This window comes from Anser anser (assembly GCF_964211835.1).
Source record: "Anser anser genome assembly, chromosome: 22".
Classification (NCBI taxonomy): Eukaryota; Metazoa; Chordata; class Aves; order Anseriformes; family Anatidae; genus Anser; species Anser anser.
In genome coordinates this window covers 8,234,509-8,253,003 of record NC_139743.1, presented here as the reverse complement: position 1 = coordinate 8,253,003, position 18,495 = coordinate 8,234,509, and the positions used below count along the sequence as shown (strand labels likewise).

The 18,495-nt window shown below is 44.4% G+C and overlaps 1 protein-coding gene across 1 annotated transcript in view; it reads left to right on the top strand.

Annotated features, from left to right (window-relative positions):
* The window catches only part of BARX2 (BARX homeobox 2), a 36,071-nt gene extending 17,987 nt beyond the window's left edge, over window positions 1-18,084 (top strand). The window contains exons 2-4 of the mRNA XM_083808114.1: window positions 12,196-12,493; window positions 15,434-15,518; window positions 16,767-18,084. Coding sequence (XP_083664240.1) covers window positions 12,196-12,493; window positions 15,434-15,518; window positions 16,767-17,018 — 635 coding nt within the window. The 3' untranslated portion in view covers window positions 17,019-18,084. The remainder of the gene's footprint in view (window positions 1-12,195; window positions 12,494-15,433; window positions 15,519-16,766) is intronic.
* The last annotated feature ends 411 nt before the right edge of the window (window positions 18,085-18,495 follow it).

Here is an 18,495-nt window from a genome sequence, read left to right as displayed (position 1 = left end):
TTTGACTCAAACCCCTCCAAACCTCAGGGTGAGGGAGGGTCTCCCATCTAGATCCCTCATCAGCGCATTTATAGGGAGTGTTCGTAGTTCTAGGTTGGAGGTGTCTGAAACAGGCGTCCTTCTAAGGTTTGTGTCCATAATGTCATTAATTCACAATTAAAGCTAGCAGAATTGGAGCACCTGTAGAAACCTAATTCGAACCCTTATGATTAATTAGGCCCAGTCTCCACCCTAAGTCTAATCTGCATCTGTCTGGAGATGTGAAAACAGTGTCTCCTTGGCTGACTTCCTATCAGGACAGAAAAAAAAACAGCACTGTGATGTCTGGCATGAGTGAAGGATCATATTCTCTGGAGACCGGAACTTTCTAGAGCTCACCAACTGGAATTTCTGGCTTGTCCTTCTAACAGCACTGGGGTATAGGCGGCCTGGTACCTGAGAGACCTTGTCATCGCTTTTCTGACATGTAAATGGTTACATACAGCCAAAGTGCTTTGCTCCTCTCTAAGGTTGACATTTTTCTCATGGAACTATTGCTCTGGGCGCATCCATTGTGAGACTGCCTACCCTTGAGACATTTTTTGGCTTGCTTTTTGAGAACTGCAATAGGAGCTAAACCTGTTTGTGTTTCACCTGTAAAGGGAAGAAAAAACAAACACCCTGAAATGAATGAGCCGGGTCTGTATGTCAGACTGATTTTTGATTTTGGGGGCTGTTCCCATTTGTAGAGGCTGTAGATCTGGCACGGACAGTACACCTCAGCATGGGGTGGAAGGGGCCATGCTGAAGTTTGGAGTCCTGGCAAGGCTCCTCCAGCAGGACACCTCTGTGGTGCTATCGGTAGCTGTGACTTTTGCATCCTCTGCGGGCACAGCATTTTACACCAAGCAATTGGCTATTTTGCTTTTTGTTTAGTCTCCATATCCCCCCTACAGACCAAGCCCATAACTGCCTCATTGGATCTCCTTGTGCTTTCATCCACCGGCTATACTTTGTGGTGAAAATACATGTGTAATGCTGTCATCTGACATGCTCTTTCCATGATGTCTGTAGCAGTGAATGCAATTTTCCTTGTCCTCACTCACTCCTGGACCGCAGGGCTGGCTAATTAAGTGCAGATGTTGAAGCGAGTACAATATCAGTCTGCCTGGAGTCTGGGCGAGTAACCGCTGAGAGCATCCTGCCTCCCTGTGTCCATTTCGGGCAGGTAGAGGCAGTGATGAAGCCACTGAAGGTTCTTGAGGTAACTTCAGCTCATGGCTAGCTTCATATAATGTAGACAGTCCTATAGAATTTGCTGCTTTGGGAACTGGAAATTCATCTGTATTCCCTCCTCCATCCATAAAGGGAAAGCTTAGCTGACCTCGATTGATTTTGTTTGGGATAGGATTCAATCCACAGAGTGACCTGAGTGAGCTGTTGTTTGAAGTGAGGGAATAAAAATAGCAATGCCCTGTGCTGCTGGAAGCTTTGACATAGTCTTTGTCAGCTTCTTCAACCCAAAAAATCAGGTTTGAATGAAATCCTTATTTGAAGGTGCTCTGGATTCTGACAGCGAGGTTTCAGGGTTCTTAGAGTAATATTGGGGTGAGCATTATATGTAGCTTTATTCCATCGACATTTCTCCTTTCCACTAGCCACAAGAGCTGGGTTAAGAATGCTGATCTAACTGTCAGACACAAAGGATGGACAGGTTGAACACAGCTTGCTTGTGTACCATTTGCATCCATCTAAATTGCATTGTTTGCGCAGCTGTTCAGCCAAATCGTCCACAGAGTTTATTTTTGTGCATAGAAGCACAGAGATGAGTTTTCTCTCTATTAAGGCAGATGCAAGATCAAAGAAACATATATGCAGCTCAGTAACACCAACCTCTCTGCTAAAGGTGTCCTGATGGGGACAAGATTATTAATAGGGTGATCCTTGAGATAAGCCATGATTATAAGAGGCAAAGGCTTTGCCAAGAAGTGACAGGTCTCTTTCAGGTTAGCACTGGTACTTGCTCAAGTCCCCCTTTCATTTCAGAGTGGAGGAAAAGAGGAGGGGTCTGTGTGTGGTTTTTGAACACAGATCTACTGTTCTCCTGAGAAGAAAAAAGCATTTTCCAAAAGATCAATCAGACAAAATTTAAGCAGTCTGGTGTTTAGAAACAATTGAACTTTCTTTCTTCCCGTGTGTCACTCACCAGAGTGTTTTAGAGGCTCGAAGCAGGAAGAGGTGGTGATATTTATGGCAAGCTTTTTGCCGGAGCTCACACAAGGGTGGGCTTGAGAAACCTGAAGAGTGCTTTTGTGTGCATGGCTAGTCAGCTGACCAAGGCCAGTGTTTGCTTATGGACGTTGTGATAATAATTAACAGAGCAGGAAGTAAAGGACTGATTGATTTATGCATGCACGGCATTATGCATTTGAACTTGAACAGAAACTCTGAAATCCTGAGAGAAGGCAGATTTATTTATCAAATGTGTAAGAACATAAGAATGGTCCTAATGTGTCAGACCAAAGTCCGTATTGGCTAGTATGTTGGACAGTGTCCAGTAAGAGATACTTAGGGAGCAGTATGAAGAGCAGAACATGACTTATCCTTCCACTAAACTGTACCCTCTCAGCTCTGATGATCAGTTTCTAGACCTAAATCCAAGTGTTGCTCCTTACCCGGTGGGACCATCTGTACGGAGTTCTGGATTTGGCCTCCTACATCTCTCCCCGGTGTCCTGAGGTGTCTAGTCATCTGGCTGTCATCAGCAAAGACAGAAACTTGCTGCGGCTTCAGCTTAGCCACCCTGAGAGCTGGGTCGCCTTGGTGCTGTGTTTCTCTTCCACCCCTGAGACCAGAGACTGCCTATAAATCCATTCCTGCTAGCTATTTGATTCTGTCATCTTTTGGCTACTTTGCTTATTAAATCTGGGTCCAGCGAGTGATGAGCTCTGGAGTTGAGTCTTGTGCTGCATAATGGAGGAAAATCTTGGCTGAAGTATTTAACATGACTTAGTTCAAAAGAAAGGGATTCAAATTGATGTTGGCTTAATGGAGTCAAAGTGTCCCTCGATACAGATATGGTAAATGAGCTGGTGGCTTGTATCCCAGTAACTTTCCTGCACCATCTGAACACTGTGGTTTATAGAGACATGCTAGTGTTTATTTCCCTGGGACTAATGTGGCCTGGTCTTAAAACTCCCTCGGAGTCCAAACAGTAAGGGTCTGGAATGGAGGTTCACATCCAAACCCACCCGCCACTTGGAGCTGTTTCCAGTTGTGATGGCCTCGAGCCCATACATCCTAAAGGAGATCTGAGGATCTCCTTTGGGTTGGGTTCGGAGCACCTCCTTTCCTACTGGGTAGGGTTTAAACGGATCATCTGGTAAAGATGAGGAATCCCAAACAGAATCACTTCTTGTAGCCTCAGACAAAGAGCAGAACCTCTGAGCCATGCCCAGTTTGCCTGAAGAGGATGGAAGTGAATCGAGGGGGACTTTGTTCCCAAAGGCAGGTTGCCCCTTGTGTGAGGCGGGATAATTCAGAATAGAAAGGCAGTGCATATTTTTCTGATTCACTTTCCACTAATTAAGGCAGAGTGCTATTACATTTGCTACAAAGGACTTCTTGAGCACTGGCCAAAGAGATTCTTTAAATACTTCTTAAATAAATAAATCCTTTTCCATATAAATTTTCTTCAGTAAGGATATGACAAGGTCCTGGCACACTCCCATTTCGCAGACAACCTGGAAGAAAGGTCACTGGGTGCAGGGAGAACAACCTGTAGCGCCCAGGTGGTGCTTGTCCTATCTTTTTTGCACTTAAGAAGAAACTCAGCAGCTAAGCCTTGATATCTCAGGATAGCAGGAAACCACGATGGAGTGACTAGCCCCAGGACAGCAGCACAACCAGATCTTTTGACTCTGGTTCAATGTGCATTCCTACCTCCTCCCTCACCGGTATGGCTCTCAAACAAAGCTGGCTTGTTATCATGGTTACTGCCATCCCAGCCAGAAGAACTGTGGTGCCACCCTTCAAGGATCTGGCATTGCTGGAGGCATTGGTGCTGCAGGTGAATTTTTGGATTGTGTTTAAGATAGATAATTGCCCCACATCCAGCCCTGTCCAAGGCAGGGTATTACACATCTGCCCATGGCAGCAGGAAAGAGGCAAGTTCTCATTCAGGGAGGTTCTCAGGCTCATCATTTCCTCAAGACCAATTACTTACTGTGTGTACAGTGCCCTAAAGAAGTCAAAAAGCACAATATAAATATCAAATGTCATTATTAAGTAAGGATTAATTATCTTTCTGGTTAGTTTTTGTGTGTGTGTGTGTGCGAAGGCCTCCGGCATGCATGCTTCAGATGCATTCAAACTTATTAATTACTGTTATTATGTGAAAGTTATACTGAAGCATTACGTTGATAAATTGCTAAAGGTGACAGGCTTGAAACAGAAAACCTGTATCTCGCAACTCCAAATGCTCAGGAAATTTTTCTTGTGGCTTTGAAACTGGGCTAAACTCAACTACAGGACCAAGTGCCCCACGGCTTAGGTAAGGGCAGCTGAAGTTTGAGTCCAGCTCTGCTCACCCCTGGGTAGCTGGATGGGTAGTTGCACAGTGAGAGGTGCATGGTGGAAGAGCAGTTTCTAGTGACAATACATTATATTCAGTATTATAAAAGGTAATATCTACAGGCATCAGGGTTTTTTGTTTGCAACTGACTTAGATGAAAACACAACCCTCCTCCCTTCCCCCCTCAGAAAAAAAACAAATAGTAATAATCTAATTGAACAGGGAAGTGACTTTATCTAATGTGCCTAGGGAAGGCAAAATAAGACTCCAGGAGGATAAGCCTTAATTTTGGCTTGACTCATCACAGAAGGTATAGGTTCCAAGAGAATTGTCCTTTAATCAGAGTGCCCTATGAAGGATCTTTTTTGCTTCACTAAAATTAGCTGCACTATTTTTTTTTTTCTTCTGCGGACACACGCAGGTGAAATTCTGGCTCCACTGAAGCTGATGGGCATTTTGCCATGGACATCAGTTGGCTCTGGATTTCTCCCTATGGGAGAGAAGCCATTAGCTACCAGGCCAACTTTTTGCTGTGTAGCTGAGTTGCATTTAATTTTGGCAAGACTCATGGCCCTTGTCAGGCTAATAGGTGTTATTGAATTGAATTGGAAAGAGAATATGGTGTGAGCTCTACCTGCAACCTCTGATGAGGAGCAGTTAGACTTCGTTTTGAGGAACCTCACTGAATACTCTTTTGGAGCACCACCAGTGTGTCTGTACTCGAGCTCTGCACTTAGATTTCAGGGTTGACTGCTCTTTTTCCCCATAGCCTCTGTGACACTCATGATTCCCATGGAAATTTTGGCTCTGTGCACTTGAGCTGAGTTTTGGGACTATTTATGGAAGCTTTCAAAATCTCCCAGAAGTGCCCTTCACCTCTGCTCATAGCAAAGACTTTGGCTCCTGTTTAGCTACAACTGGTTCCCCATGCAACCAAAGAAAAAGAGCTAGTAGAAAAAAAAATAACAACGACAAAAAACAATCATTTAAACAAACAAAACCAACAAGAACAAATGAAAATCTGCCCTCCCAGAGCAGTGTTAACTCTGTTAATCAACCAGGCTCTTAGGTGCCGAGATGCTGGAAAAGAATGATGATAAAGAGCATTATCAAGTGTTCCCAGTTCTAGAATTCCTATTTAATATGTAATAGCCACAGAAAGATCTGATTATAGAGCTGAGTTATGGCCCTTTTAAAGGTCAGAGGATTGCATCCAAGCTTTCCAGCCATTTCAATATTCAAAGAGGGGCAGGCTCTGTAGGGGTGTCTTACAGTAAGCTTGGAAAGAATGAGAAGAAAATCAGTCTTCACTGGCTGGTGCAAAGGATTCCTGGCAGGTTATCTACCAGCATCTCTCTGGCCAAGCTTGGTTTGATAGGGATGCTAAAAACATTCAAGTCCAGAAGTAGCATTTGCATGTTTGAGGTTCAGTTGACTTGAGCAGGGAACAGCTTCAGGAAGATGCTGGGGCTATGCCTGAACACCCAGCCCATCAGGAGAGGACACAAGAGGGGTAGTTATGTCTGAAAGACCATCTGTGTCAACGTGTTGCAAGGGCCACACCATACAAATACACCAACTCATGTCTTGGAAGCTGTCAAGCTGTCAACACAGTATTCACAGCCTAATTAGCCCACCTCTTTTAAGGCCATAATTAGCTCAGGTGCAATCATACCCTGGCATGGCTGTGCTGCTTCCCATTCTAAAGATAGCTGAGAGATCTGTGCACAGCACCATGCTGCATAGCATGAACATCACCCAGGTCGTTTCTGAACTGGGGATTTGAGCATTAGTTAATGATGGCACGTCAATGAGGAGGGCACCTAGGAAAGGGCTGTTTATTGAGTTATTTGTGAAGAGGCTGGCAGACCCAGTTATTTCCCTTCAGCCCTCTCCTAACTACTTGTTTCTATGGGGGAATGAATTTGCCCATTATATGCACAGCTCGTTGCTGTTCTTCTGATGAGCAAGAGGTGCTGCAGGTCTGCACGGTACATGGTGGCTGAGGAAGCAAGCAGAAGCACGGCCCTTGTGCAAGAGCCGTGTTATGTCCCTAGCCAACCTCTGACAGGCTCGAGCAGCCACAAGGCAAAGGAGCCCACTGGGACCTGAGAAGACATCCTGTGTCCCAGTGCGTGCCGTAGGTGTTTGGCTGCTGTCTTTGACCACTTGACTCCTGGGCCAAATTGAGTGGCTGGATCGTACCCGGTCTGTGCTCAGCTCTGGCTTGGCTCCATTCCCATGGAAGCTGCTGGCAAAGTCCAGCCAAGATGTGTGGCCATGGCATGGCTGGCAAATCTGTTTTTGGGAATCTGGTGGAGAAAGTTGATTTAATGCCCTCTCTGCTAAACAAACTGTGTTTGGTTCCGCTTATTCTGAACATTTCTTCTTTTTGCCTTCTTTGCTTTGCTCAGGGCTTGCTTTTTCCTTTCAATAGGCTGTTCATTCCTTTGGCAAAATGAAACTCTCCTAAATGAACCCAACTCCTTCTTGGTACCCTTTTGTTTTGACACTTGGGAGACAGCAGATTTATAGACCTTCCTAAGTCGTAAGTTCATTTTCTTTTTTTATTTACCTTTCACTGCAGCCCATTCGGAGTGAGATTTCATTCTGCCTCCGAGCAGGACTGACCTGCCAAGAGGAGCTGATCCATAAATCTTTCCTTCCTTTCCTTCCAAAACAGAATTAGCTGAGTTTGCCTAGGAGGAAAACTGTTCTGCCATTGCCGGCAGTCAAACAGTGCAATTAATTAGTGCTTTCCCTTTTCTCTTTCCTCTAGTCTCTGTCTGCTGCAGTTGAAAATAAGCCAGCAAGAAGGGGGAGGGGAAAAAGGAGAGAAAAAGATTTGTTTGAAGCATTTATTTTTAATTAAAACTTTTGCAATGTGATACAGTTCAATGGTGGTGCACCTATTGCATCATATCTCATGGTCATAAGTTTAATCAAAACATCCCAGCAGATGAGTGGAGCTGGCTGCAGGCTGGGCTGGTGAAAAGCAATTGTTCTCAGTTCATGTATCGGGACTTGGAGCAGGGTGGGGAGTCTGGAGCCTTTGCTGCTTTATTCCTTGTTTTCGTATATGTGGTAAGTGGAAGTTGAAGGCTGATACACTGCAGGTTGATGCCTGGGTTATTGGCTTGGTTTGGCCAGTAAAAATTGACTTTCTTGACTGCGACCTTCTGGGGAAAACGGGACACATTCTCTGTCCTTCTTCTTGGTGCTAGTACTGAAAAGCAAAACACGTGAGAAAAAGATCCTTGTGAATATGTCAGATCATGATACATTTCTAGGAAAAATATCTTGCATGTAATTAGGAAACAGGAGTCCAGGGTTCTTCTAGACCTGCGTGGCTTGAGTAAGCCAGTTCATTTCAAGGCTGCGGGGTCAGTGCACTGTGCGAGGGTCAGGTCTGTTCTTCACTGCGTGGAGGCTGCCAACATGGCCTGATTTAAATAGCGAAACAAAATGCTTTCAGATCCTTGGAAAACACTCTGCAGATCCAATGTCCTTTTTATTTTTAGCTCTTTATTAGTTTTAGCAACCAAGTGGCCAGATGTTAGCATTATAAAGATGGACAGAAATAAGAGCTTTCTTGATGCTTAAAATTGAGACTAGTTAAATGCTTAAAATAATTACAGCAAAACTGTTGTGTAAGCACCGTTCCCCCAGTTGTGTACGGTATGAAGTATGGATAATACTAAAACTTCCCAAGTATTTGGGAACTATTCAGCAGCACAGCAAACATGAAACTATCCTAAAATTAAGAACAGGGTGATGAAGAATATTCAAATACATAAAATTAGGACTTTTCTGTACAAAACCACGTAGCAAGACACCGTCCTCATATAAAGAGTGTTAAGAACTCCTGAATCCTAAACCTGTGGTGTTTTCACAGCACTTCATCAGTGCTGCCTCTTGATTGTATCAGTGGGGAATGTTAAAACACTGTGCTGCTAGGGTAGCAAACTAATTCCTCATTTTCTGGCATATTTGGACTTCTTTTTGGTTTTTGAGGGCAAAAGGACAGTGGGTCAAAAGTGGAAAAGGTACTCAAAGAATGATATGGGAAAGTACACGTTCAGCTGAAACTGTTCTGTAAGGCAGGTATGAAAAGGCAGAGTGCTTCATCTCCATTCCTTCCCATCCTGGGAGACAGAGCATGTCACAACAGTGCTGAGCAGACAAGAGCTGCTTGCCAGCATTTAATTTGTTGAAGATTAGGAAATTATTCCATTCTTACAATACCATGTCAGTCTAGAAATACCTTTGAACTCTGGGGGATGTGAAATTAAGATCTAGCCTCAGATTTTGTAGTGTTTGGAAGCCAAGACTTTATCAGGGTAAGAACTGTACAGATGGTTTAAGGGGAATTGTTTTAATAGTGTACCTAGATACAGTGGACCAACTCAACTTCAGCTGTCTTTGAACTTTGGGGTAACTATATCCAGAACAGGACACTGAACTTATGCTTTTTTCTTTGTGATCTAGTAGCAATGTAGAGGTTAGCTATTTCTGCTTTTTTTTTTTTTTTTCCTAACTGCAGGTGGTTGCTACAACATTGCCCTCTTTCTGACCTCCAGCTTTCCCCACTGAAAGCCTTGAACCCCTGTTTTTTTGCTAAATGCTGTCCTTACTCTGTCCTAGCCATCCTGTGCCCGCATCAGGCCAAGGGCAGAAAGCTGAGAAGTCTTGTATATGTATATGGCTGAGCTGAACATCAGCTGATGCTTTTATTATTTACAATCACTTCTAAAAGCACCGTCCCATCTGTTGGGGTCATGCCATAAGCAAAGGCTTCTCTTATGATCACAAATGGTAAACAAATAAGGCACTTGGTGTCAACAGCCTCACAAATCTGTTCACCACCTGGAGCTCGAAGCAGCTCAGCAGTTGCAAACCACTACTTGTCCAGAAGTAGAGCAGCAGCTTCAGAAGTCGTGTAAGTAAATAAGTGTCCTGACGTGGGCACCGAAAATAAGTGTGTGCTGAGCTTTTGCCAGGTCTCAGTTGCTGGCTGCTGAACAGTTTGGAAAATGTATCCCCTCATTCAGGTGCTCAACACTCGAGCAACCCCAGTGTCATCTGCTTCTCTAATAACCAGCCACTGTTTTACCCTGCAAAAATAGCCACGCTGAAACTGCTGATCCTGGAAGGAGGAAAGTGGTCTTCTTATGATTGTTGTCCTGATCTTACCTAATTACTAGAAAATTAGCCTGAAGCCAATGGCAAGCTCTGGGACCGTCACAGCTAGTCTCCCTCACCCCGAGCACTTCCACATGCTGCTACCATGCACGCAGGAAAACAAATATCCCTGATTGCTCTGATACCAAATACCTTTTGCTGACCTTGCTTGAAGAGAGTCCCGTGTAAAAATGCGTTTTGCTATAGGATTTTGTCACTTGGAGCCTTGCAGGGGTTTCTGGGTTCTGGTGATTTATTACTCCTCAGCAGTCCTGTGGTTTGCAGAGAGCCCTGCTGGAAGCACACTAGGGTACAAGGGTAAAAGTATCAATTTTTTGCCAAAAACCACCCATGTGCAAGGGCAGGAACGGTGTTTCAGGCTGTGAGATAAGGCTCAGGGAACGAAGCTGTAGGGGAGCAGGAGCTGCGTTCAGCAGGTGGGAAGGTTTGAGCCAGGGCCCCCTGGCCCCCTGGAGCATGCCATAAGGCTAGACGCCCTCCTTCGTGGCATGAGAGCTTGAGCGCTGGTTGAGGTTGACTCTTTCAGGCCAGTTTGGCTGAAACAGAGGAAGAATGTCCCAGTGGTGTGTTGGCATTGCCTTTCCTGTCCCACAGGGGCCTGTCCCAGCAGGCGCTGGCTGGGAGGATATAAACTGTGGGAGCAGGATCTGCTGTACCTTCTGCATAGCTGGCTGGTGTCAGCAGGTGCAGAAATATCAGCGAGGGCAGAATTAGTAGTGTAAGGCAAAGGACGGCTCTCTCCTGATTTATGCTCTTTGAGCTGCCACTGAGATGGTAAATCAAGGCAGAATTTCTGCCATTTCACTTGGTGGTAGTAGATCTGCACACAGGCATCAGCTGGGGGAAAAAAATCCACAGAAAGAAGATGCAGATACGCTTTACACAAGCAGTTGTTGGCTAAGCAATTCTGATCTCATCTCTCATGTACTTCCTGGGTGGTTTAGGTGGAATAACTTAAATTTAATGGAAATGTTTTGATTTATGGTGTTGCAAAGATGTGGAGGAGAAAAGCAAGGCTTAATTTGTATGCAGACTGCTGTGATTTACACTGTATTGGCAAAAATTTTCCAAGCCCACTTTGTAAGCGGCTGAATTTTCCTTGTGACTGAAGTGTTTGTGGGGAGAAGTGCCAATCAACAAGCTTCAGAATTCCTTATGTACCCTCTGCACGGCTGTTTACCTGATACCTGATGTATGACCCCACAACCCTTCATGCTGGGGACGAGGGTAAGGAATATAGGTCATCAGCAGGCCAGGCCGGTAACACCTTTCCTCTGCTGGTGATGAGTTACTCACCAAAATAGACTCATTGAGGCCTATAGATCATTATGTTCATTAGTGGTGATTCATATTAAGAGTTTCACAATCGGGCGTGTTGGTGTAATACGTTCCTTTTCACAGTGCCATTTATCTTAAGGATCTCAGAATACTTTATGTACATTAAGCTTTAATCCATGTTTTACCACCAGCAAGGTAGGTAAGAAGGATTGTTTCCCTTTTGCAGATGAGGTAAACTGAGGTACCGAGCAAGAAAATGACTTGCCCAAGACTGCGCAGGTTGTTTGCAAAGTTGTATACAGAGCCACCTTGCAATGAGTGCACATTTCCCGTATGTGGCCATATTTCACTGCCCAGAGATTTAAAGGAACATTTGATTTCCTGGGGCTAAGGCTGAGCAGAAATCTGTCTATAGCTGTAAATTCAGGCGGTCTGAAGTGAATCAGAACTTCCTGTAGTGTCTGGGAGTGTTTAAATTTGTCATCCCAGACTGGCTCTGGCCCGAAAGGATTGGAGCAGAGCTGCTGATTTACTTCTAGGGCTGGTATGCACTGGTTGGTATAAAATGTAGAGTTAAGAGTCAGTGAGGAAATCTGCCTCTTACCTATTCAGCCTCATCTGCCCGTATGGTCAGTGGGGTCAGTATGGACAACAGAGGATAGAAGTGTGATCCGCCTGGCTTCTTGAGTTACCTGACAGAGGGCTAGGTGAACTGTGACTTGAGATTTTCTGTCACATATAAAGGGAGGTTAGAAACTATCTCAAATGAACCCTGTCCTAGTGTCCGTAGAGAAGCAGATTTGCATGAGTGGGGACAGATTTTGTCCTGTTTGCTCTGAGTTAGTCTCTTGGGGTAATTAAATGGATGACTTCAACAATGTGTGTCCTAATAGCTCCTGAAAAAAAAAGGCAATGAAAATAGACACTCTATGCTAAGGAAAACGAAATGCGCAGCGAGAGACTGCCAGCCCAAGAAGGCTAAACACAATCTGGAAGAGCAAACAGGTCCAGAGAGAGGAATTGACTTGGTTGTGGTCATTTAATAGCTGAATGGCAGAGCCAGGGAAGGTGTTCCCCTCTCCCTGTTCTCTCCAATGCTCTTATGCCTTAACCACATTGCCACTCAACTCACCCTTATCCACCTCTTCTTTTTTCCCTGCCAGGGTCCCCTTCTCTGAGGGCATATCCTCTCATCTCCGTTATCACCAGGCAGCCCTCTGTGGTCCCTCACCTCGTGCCAGCTGCCACCAGCTCCCGTGTGCTGCCTGCCCAGGCCTCCTCAGGGACTGCAAGTTCGGAGACCCCAGCCAGCGAGACCCATGCCAGCAGTGAGTCGGAGGCAGAGCAGCCCACACCTCGGTTAAAAAAGCCACGCCGGAGTAGGACCATCTTCACAGAGCTCCAGCTAATGGGCTTGGAGAAGAAATTCCAGAAGCAGAAGTATCTGTCTACCCCTGACAGGTAAGAGTTTGCTGGGCTGGGCAGTGAAATACAAGCTGCCCGCCACAGATCATGCTCTCCACTATGCACCACCTCCTAGAGTCATTTTGCTGTGCAGGAAGCTCTTGTCTTCATCTAGGAAACATTCTGGTTCACTGCTTTATCTCAGCAGTGCATCTGAATGCTCAGTGTCACCTTTGAGTGTTGGTTCCTTTTCAGGGACAGCACTGACAGTGACTGATCTGAAAGACAGCCAGATCACACCTTGTATTCATCTGTAGCTCACTTCTGTCCCTTTTAGATATGGGGACAACCAGGCAGGGTAGAAACTAGCTGAAGGCCTGTGAGTGGCTATAAATACTGCTTATAAAGGAGCAGGAAAATACTGCTTCCTAAACTAGGAAAAGGAAGGAGAGCAAAAGGGCTGCGGCAGCCCTGCTCAGCTGTTCTCATTCCCATACCAGATGCTCCCTGGCTGCAGTGTGCTGCCTTCTAGCTCCACAGAGATGCCTCTGCTGTTGGCCAAGAACATGGGCAGATGACCAGATTCAATTTCAAGGCTAACTTTTCCTGGGATCAAAGGTGACGTGGATAGGCTGTATCAATGGAAATGTCACATGCTGATAAATGTGCTTGCTAGCAGGCACTCAGAGATGCACAAGAAACAGAGCAAAAGCTCTCCCTTTCCTGTTCTTGCTAGACCCTTGGAAAAAAACACAGCCTGATTTCCTCCTGGCATCCAATGGTGTATGGCTGTGTCTCTATGGAGGCTGGGAGATTGGCTGTGGCTTCAGCTGGCTGCTGAACTAGCTTTCCTCTAGCAAACCTGGTTAGCAATTCAATGAGGAGCTACTGGCCTGTCCATCAGGGAAACAGAGCCAGGGATGCATACATTTGAAGGGTGCCTTGCTTCTGTCCCGAGTTCTTAGGGAGTACTTGGTAACAAGTGGACGAACTAAAATAAGGAAAGGTTCTATCTATTTTAAAGACCTTGGACACTACTCAGCAAACTTAAATTACAGGAAAAAGATTTTGTCCAATTCCTATTAAGTTTGTAAACCTAGAGAGGGTTTGAAAGGTTGACCAGACCTTGAGCTCCACAGATGGCAGAATTCCAATATTTAAATTGGTTTTGAAGTCAGCATTCTCTACTTGTACTGCCTGTCACGAAGCCAAGGATCACAGCTAAACCGAATTTCATGGGCAAGACTGAACTGTCTTGTACAGTTTCAGAGTTCCTAATGCTCCTGTATTGACTCCTCACAGCTTCACATAAGCAGATTGTTGACACCATTGCTGAAGCACTCAGGGCTGGTAAATTAAATTAATAGTATGACTGTTCCTTGGCTTTGTATGTGCTCGAGGCTGATGAGCAATTCCTGTCCCTGTACCTCTTCCCCCTCTTGGTTTGTTTCCTTGGGTTTCTAGGCAATGCTGGTTACAATAATGTGTGTGGCAAGAGGTGGTAACTGGTTGCAGGTAATCAAAGTGTGATAAGATGTGCACTGTGGCAAGAGTTAGTCAAGCAGTGTTTCTCTGTGAACTCATGGCTGGAAACGTGATGGTGAAGCAATGGGTTGTGCTCTGTGTTGAGTCCTGCAGCTTTTGGCCTGGGTGCAACATTGTACTGCTTGGATGGCAACTGGAGCACCTGGTTTATTAGTAGTAAAGGAGTGCGGTACGAGGGGATAATGCCCCTGCTAGATTCTGCTACTCACACAACAGTGGTGGCATTTTTAAGTCAGTGGGATATCTTGCAGACTTTCTGTAGTGGCATAGGCAGCAGGCAAACCAAACCTGTAGGGAATCTAAAGTGGGGAAAAGAATGAAGCTAGGAGTATGTGTGTGAGCACAGAGCTGGTGTGGAGTACAGAGGTGTTTGTAAATACAAAAGTGCGTCTGTCTGCCTCAGGAACCCAGCTGAAATAAAAGTTGTATTATGAAAAACTTGGCCTTGAACCACCCCTGTGTTTCTCCATGCAAAGGTGGGGAAATATTTGCCAAAAAGCTCACATAATCCAGAACACCTTGGAATGTGACTCTGTTTGAGCTGTCCCACCTGCAGGACTTGCGTGACGCTGGGGCACTTGCCCTGCGTTGCTGAGGATTTCCAACTCCATCCGTTGTGCAACGCCATTACAACACTGCCAGATGCATGCTACTATCACCTGTGGGGAAGGATAAAGGGTTACTCTGAGCTGTATTTGCTTCATATCCTGGGTTTTAATGAATGGTTTCAGATGAACTTGCACAGGTTGGAGATTTGCAGAGAATGAATCAGGATTATGGGCTGTCTGCCACATATACCCTTAAGCTAAACACGCAAATAATAAATTCATTTATAAGCCTAAATTGCCTATAGTAGCAGAATGCATAAGAAATTAATAGATTTAGATGTACTACTACTCCATGAGAAATGAAAAAGTATCATTATCCCCATCATGTAGGTAGTGAAGATGAAATACGATATAAGGAGCAACGCTTTCAAAGGCAGCCTGAAGCTGAGTGTCTTTCTTCTTACGTGTTTGCTTCAGACACCATAGACCTGTTTTTCAGGGATGCTGTGTACCAGTAGCTTCATGCACAAATGTGGAGTGTCAGCAGTTGGAATACCACAGTCCTGTGTTTCAAAAAGGGCAGAAAAACCTCTGATATTTGTAGGCTTGCTCATTCCTCCATGAGAAGGAGAATAGAGAACGAATGAGAGAGTTCATTTCTCAAATCAGTGCTGCAAACACCTAAATATTCTTGCTTCTTCTGTAAGATGCAGCTATCTTTTCACCCAAAAGTGGTTTACCACTTTTGTCTGACTTTTTCTCAAACAACAGATTGGAGGAACAAATAGCAGTCTTTTCTGGCAGTCCTCCTGTTATATGCACTTAGTGTTGGATTGGCTGCCCCTGGCATCTGGGCTCTTCTCGTCCTCTGTCAAGTCATTTCAACGTCTGTCTTGTTTTCCAGGCTCGATTTAGCCCAGTCATTGGGGCTGACTCAGCTCCAGGTGAAGACGTGGTACCAGAACCGCAGGATGAAATGGAAGAAAATGGTAAGTGGTTCATTACCATTTCTCCATAGTCCTTAAACTGCTTTTAAAAGAATGGGTTCTGAAGCTGAGTATAGTGTCAGTGATTTGTCTCTATTTATACCAAATTTTATTTTATTCTTTCTGAATTTTTGTAGAAATACACTTAAAAAAAAAACACAAAAAACCTCACACTACAGCATATGTGGTGGGCTAGTTGTAAAACAGGCAGTAAGAAGAATACGAAGACAAGAGAAGAAAGAAAATAAAACAGCAGAGAAAAGAACCAAAGTATCTACCTCTGCATTCTTGGCATTCTTGTGACCTTAACACTTGTGGGATCGGTTATCCATGTAGACCAAAAAGATGATATTGCTCAGTGGGAGCCAATGCAGTTTTAAGCACTAATATAACTGATTCTTGCTTTTCATACCTTCCTTTCACCTCTTGTACTTCCAGCTTCATGGCCCTTTTCCAATTAAAATGCTTCTAGAAAGGAGAGCTATCCATAAATCCTGCTGGGAACTGATGCTGTGAATTCTCCGGTGGAGATGTTTATGTATTCCCACCCAGTAGAGGAGATGCAGTTCTGCACTGCATCAGAACTGAATTTTTGAGTGTATGTGAGAGCTGCAGAAGTTACTGCCACTTGAAACAAATTTGGGAATAGCTTGGATCCAGATCCTTGGCTGAAAGTGTCTTCAGGCTGCAGCTTGTGAAGGGAAAGGGAATTAAACATAAGAGCAGACCTATTCTAATAACTCCCTGCCTTTACACAGGTTAGATGGGTGTCATGTCTTTTAATGCAGGAGTTACAAAAATAATAATATTAATAACAAAGACTATTTCAGAAGCCAAAGTGGAACTGGCAAGAGAATAGGCAGCCAGAGGAAATTCTGGCTAAAGTATGACTGTTCTTACTTGGGCTCTGATTAAAGCAAACACTCGAAAAAAGGAAGTGAATTGTGCATAATATCTTTCTGTATGTAATCTTGAGGACTCTGTGCTTAGATTGCTTTTGGGCCTGCTGTAGGAACTGACTTAGACAGGTCCAGAGTTCTAGGTGTCCTTACTGGTATTGTTTGCATTTAGTTTTAGTTGAGGTAATGAGTGAACTCACTCCGTGAATGCAAGGAATTTCTATGAAGCTGCAATGGTGATCAAACCATGGATCCACTCTGAAGTCAAAGCTGAATTTCATCCTACCCTCTAAAGGCAGTCTCACGGCAGTGACGTTCAGACTGATGCTGACTGTTAATCTCTTTGCTCCAGGTGTTGAAAGGCGGGCAGGAAGCTCCAACGAAGCCCAAAGGCCGTCCAAAGAAAAACTCCATTCCCACCTCAGAGGAAATTGAAGCGGAAGAGAAAATGAACAGCCAGGCTCAGAGTCAGGAGCTGGAGGGATCTCAAGCCCCTGAGGAACCTAAAGTGACAGAGGAGAAGCCAGAAGGCTCTTCAGAGACAGAGAAGTCTCCAGAACATATACCAGCACCCTCCTCAGAGGAGGCTACGCCATTAAGTTAAAAGGGAAAGAACGAAGGGAAAGGGGGGATAAAAAGAGAAAAGAAAAACCAAAACCAAATATATATATATGTGTGTATATATATATATATTTAAATATGTATGTAATTGTGTGTGTGTACATATATATATAAATATATATATATGTAGACCTTGTGTATAAGTCGAAAGATTTGTCACTTTGTGCCTTTGGGAATCAGCCATCATGGGCCACAGTGGAACAAAGACATCCTGTGTGAGTGGTGATGACCTGTCTCTCTGGTGGCGTGTGTACGCCTTCCCACAGATAGTGACGGAGTTCCAGAGAAACTGGACTTATTTCCAGAGAAAACTGCATCTAGAAACCTGAGACAGCTCCTGGCAAATAAAGGAGAAGGCCAGGGCTCCTTTCCTGCTGCGGGAGGCAAATGTGTAGTGATATGACTGTTGGAGGGTTCAGTGTGTTCGCTTGGCTTTATCCTTGCCTTTTAGTAGTGCAAATGGACAGAGGACTTGGTCTGGTCTCAGACCAGGGACAGCTAAGAAATGGGAGCTGTGGTAGCACCATTTCATCATGTAACCAGCACTTATTTCTGTTAGGGATGGGCCCAACTTCAACATTTTTAGGAAAGAGTTCAGACCCATGGGTTTGCTTTGGCCCCGTATAAAGATCAAAGCTTCTGAAGAGAGATTGATCCCCGGGTCAGCGTTCAGATTTCATATCTCTTGGTTGTTTGGGTGCCGTGTCTGTGAATTTGCAGTGATCCAGGATAAAACTTCGAATGAGATGAGGATTTGGATTTGAGTCTGCTCCAAAAGCTTTGGGATGCTTGGATCTAGGATTTTTGCTTTGGGCCCACTTCTAATTTTTGTAAGGTTTTTAAAGAACATTTAAATGTTTCCAGGGTTTGGGGAGAAGGATGGATTTAAGAAGTTGTTGCAGAAAGTTCGTGTTTAAGATGTGTGCCAAGAACAGATGTGCATCATGTTTCATAAAGTCTTGTTAAGGGTGCATTTTGCCCAAAGGCTGCAAGAGATGTATTAAGATAACCTTTATTTTTTAATTAAAAATTAAATATATAAATAAAAACATTGCTGTTGTTTCTCTTTCAGAATGCTAGATTTTTATTTTTACTTTTCTTCAGAATGCCCAGACACTTCTGGGCTAGGTTTTTCATTCTAACAAACTGGAGAAAATGGGAGTCGTCAAACTTTCCGTAACACCACAGTGCAGGAAGCGCTGAGCAAACTCCTTGTAGCACCTTGCGAAGGTAGGTGAGGGGTGCTTTTGATGCCACCTTGTCCCTGGGTGCAGATGAACGTTTCAGGGTGGGATCACTGGTGTTCTAGCTTTTTTTCTGTCACCTCCCCACCTGCACTTGTATCTGGACAGCCAATAAACGAGGGGGTGCGTAACAATTCACACACATAGTTCTCAAGTGACTTATTCAAGGAGTGTTCAGTGGGGAGAAAGGATTTCTTTTCTTTTCCCAGCTTCTTG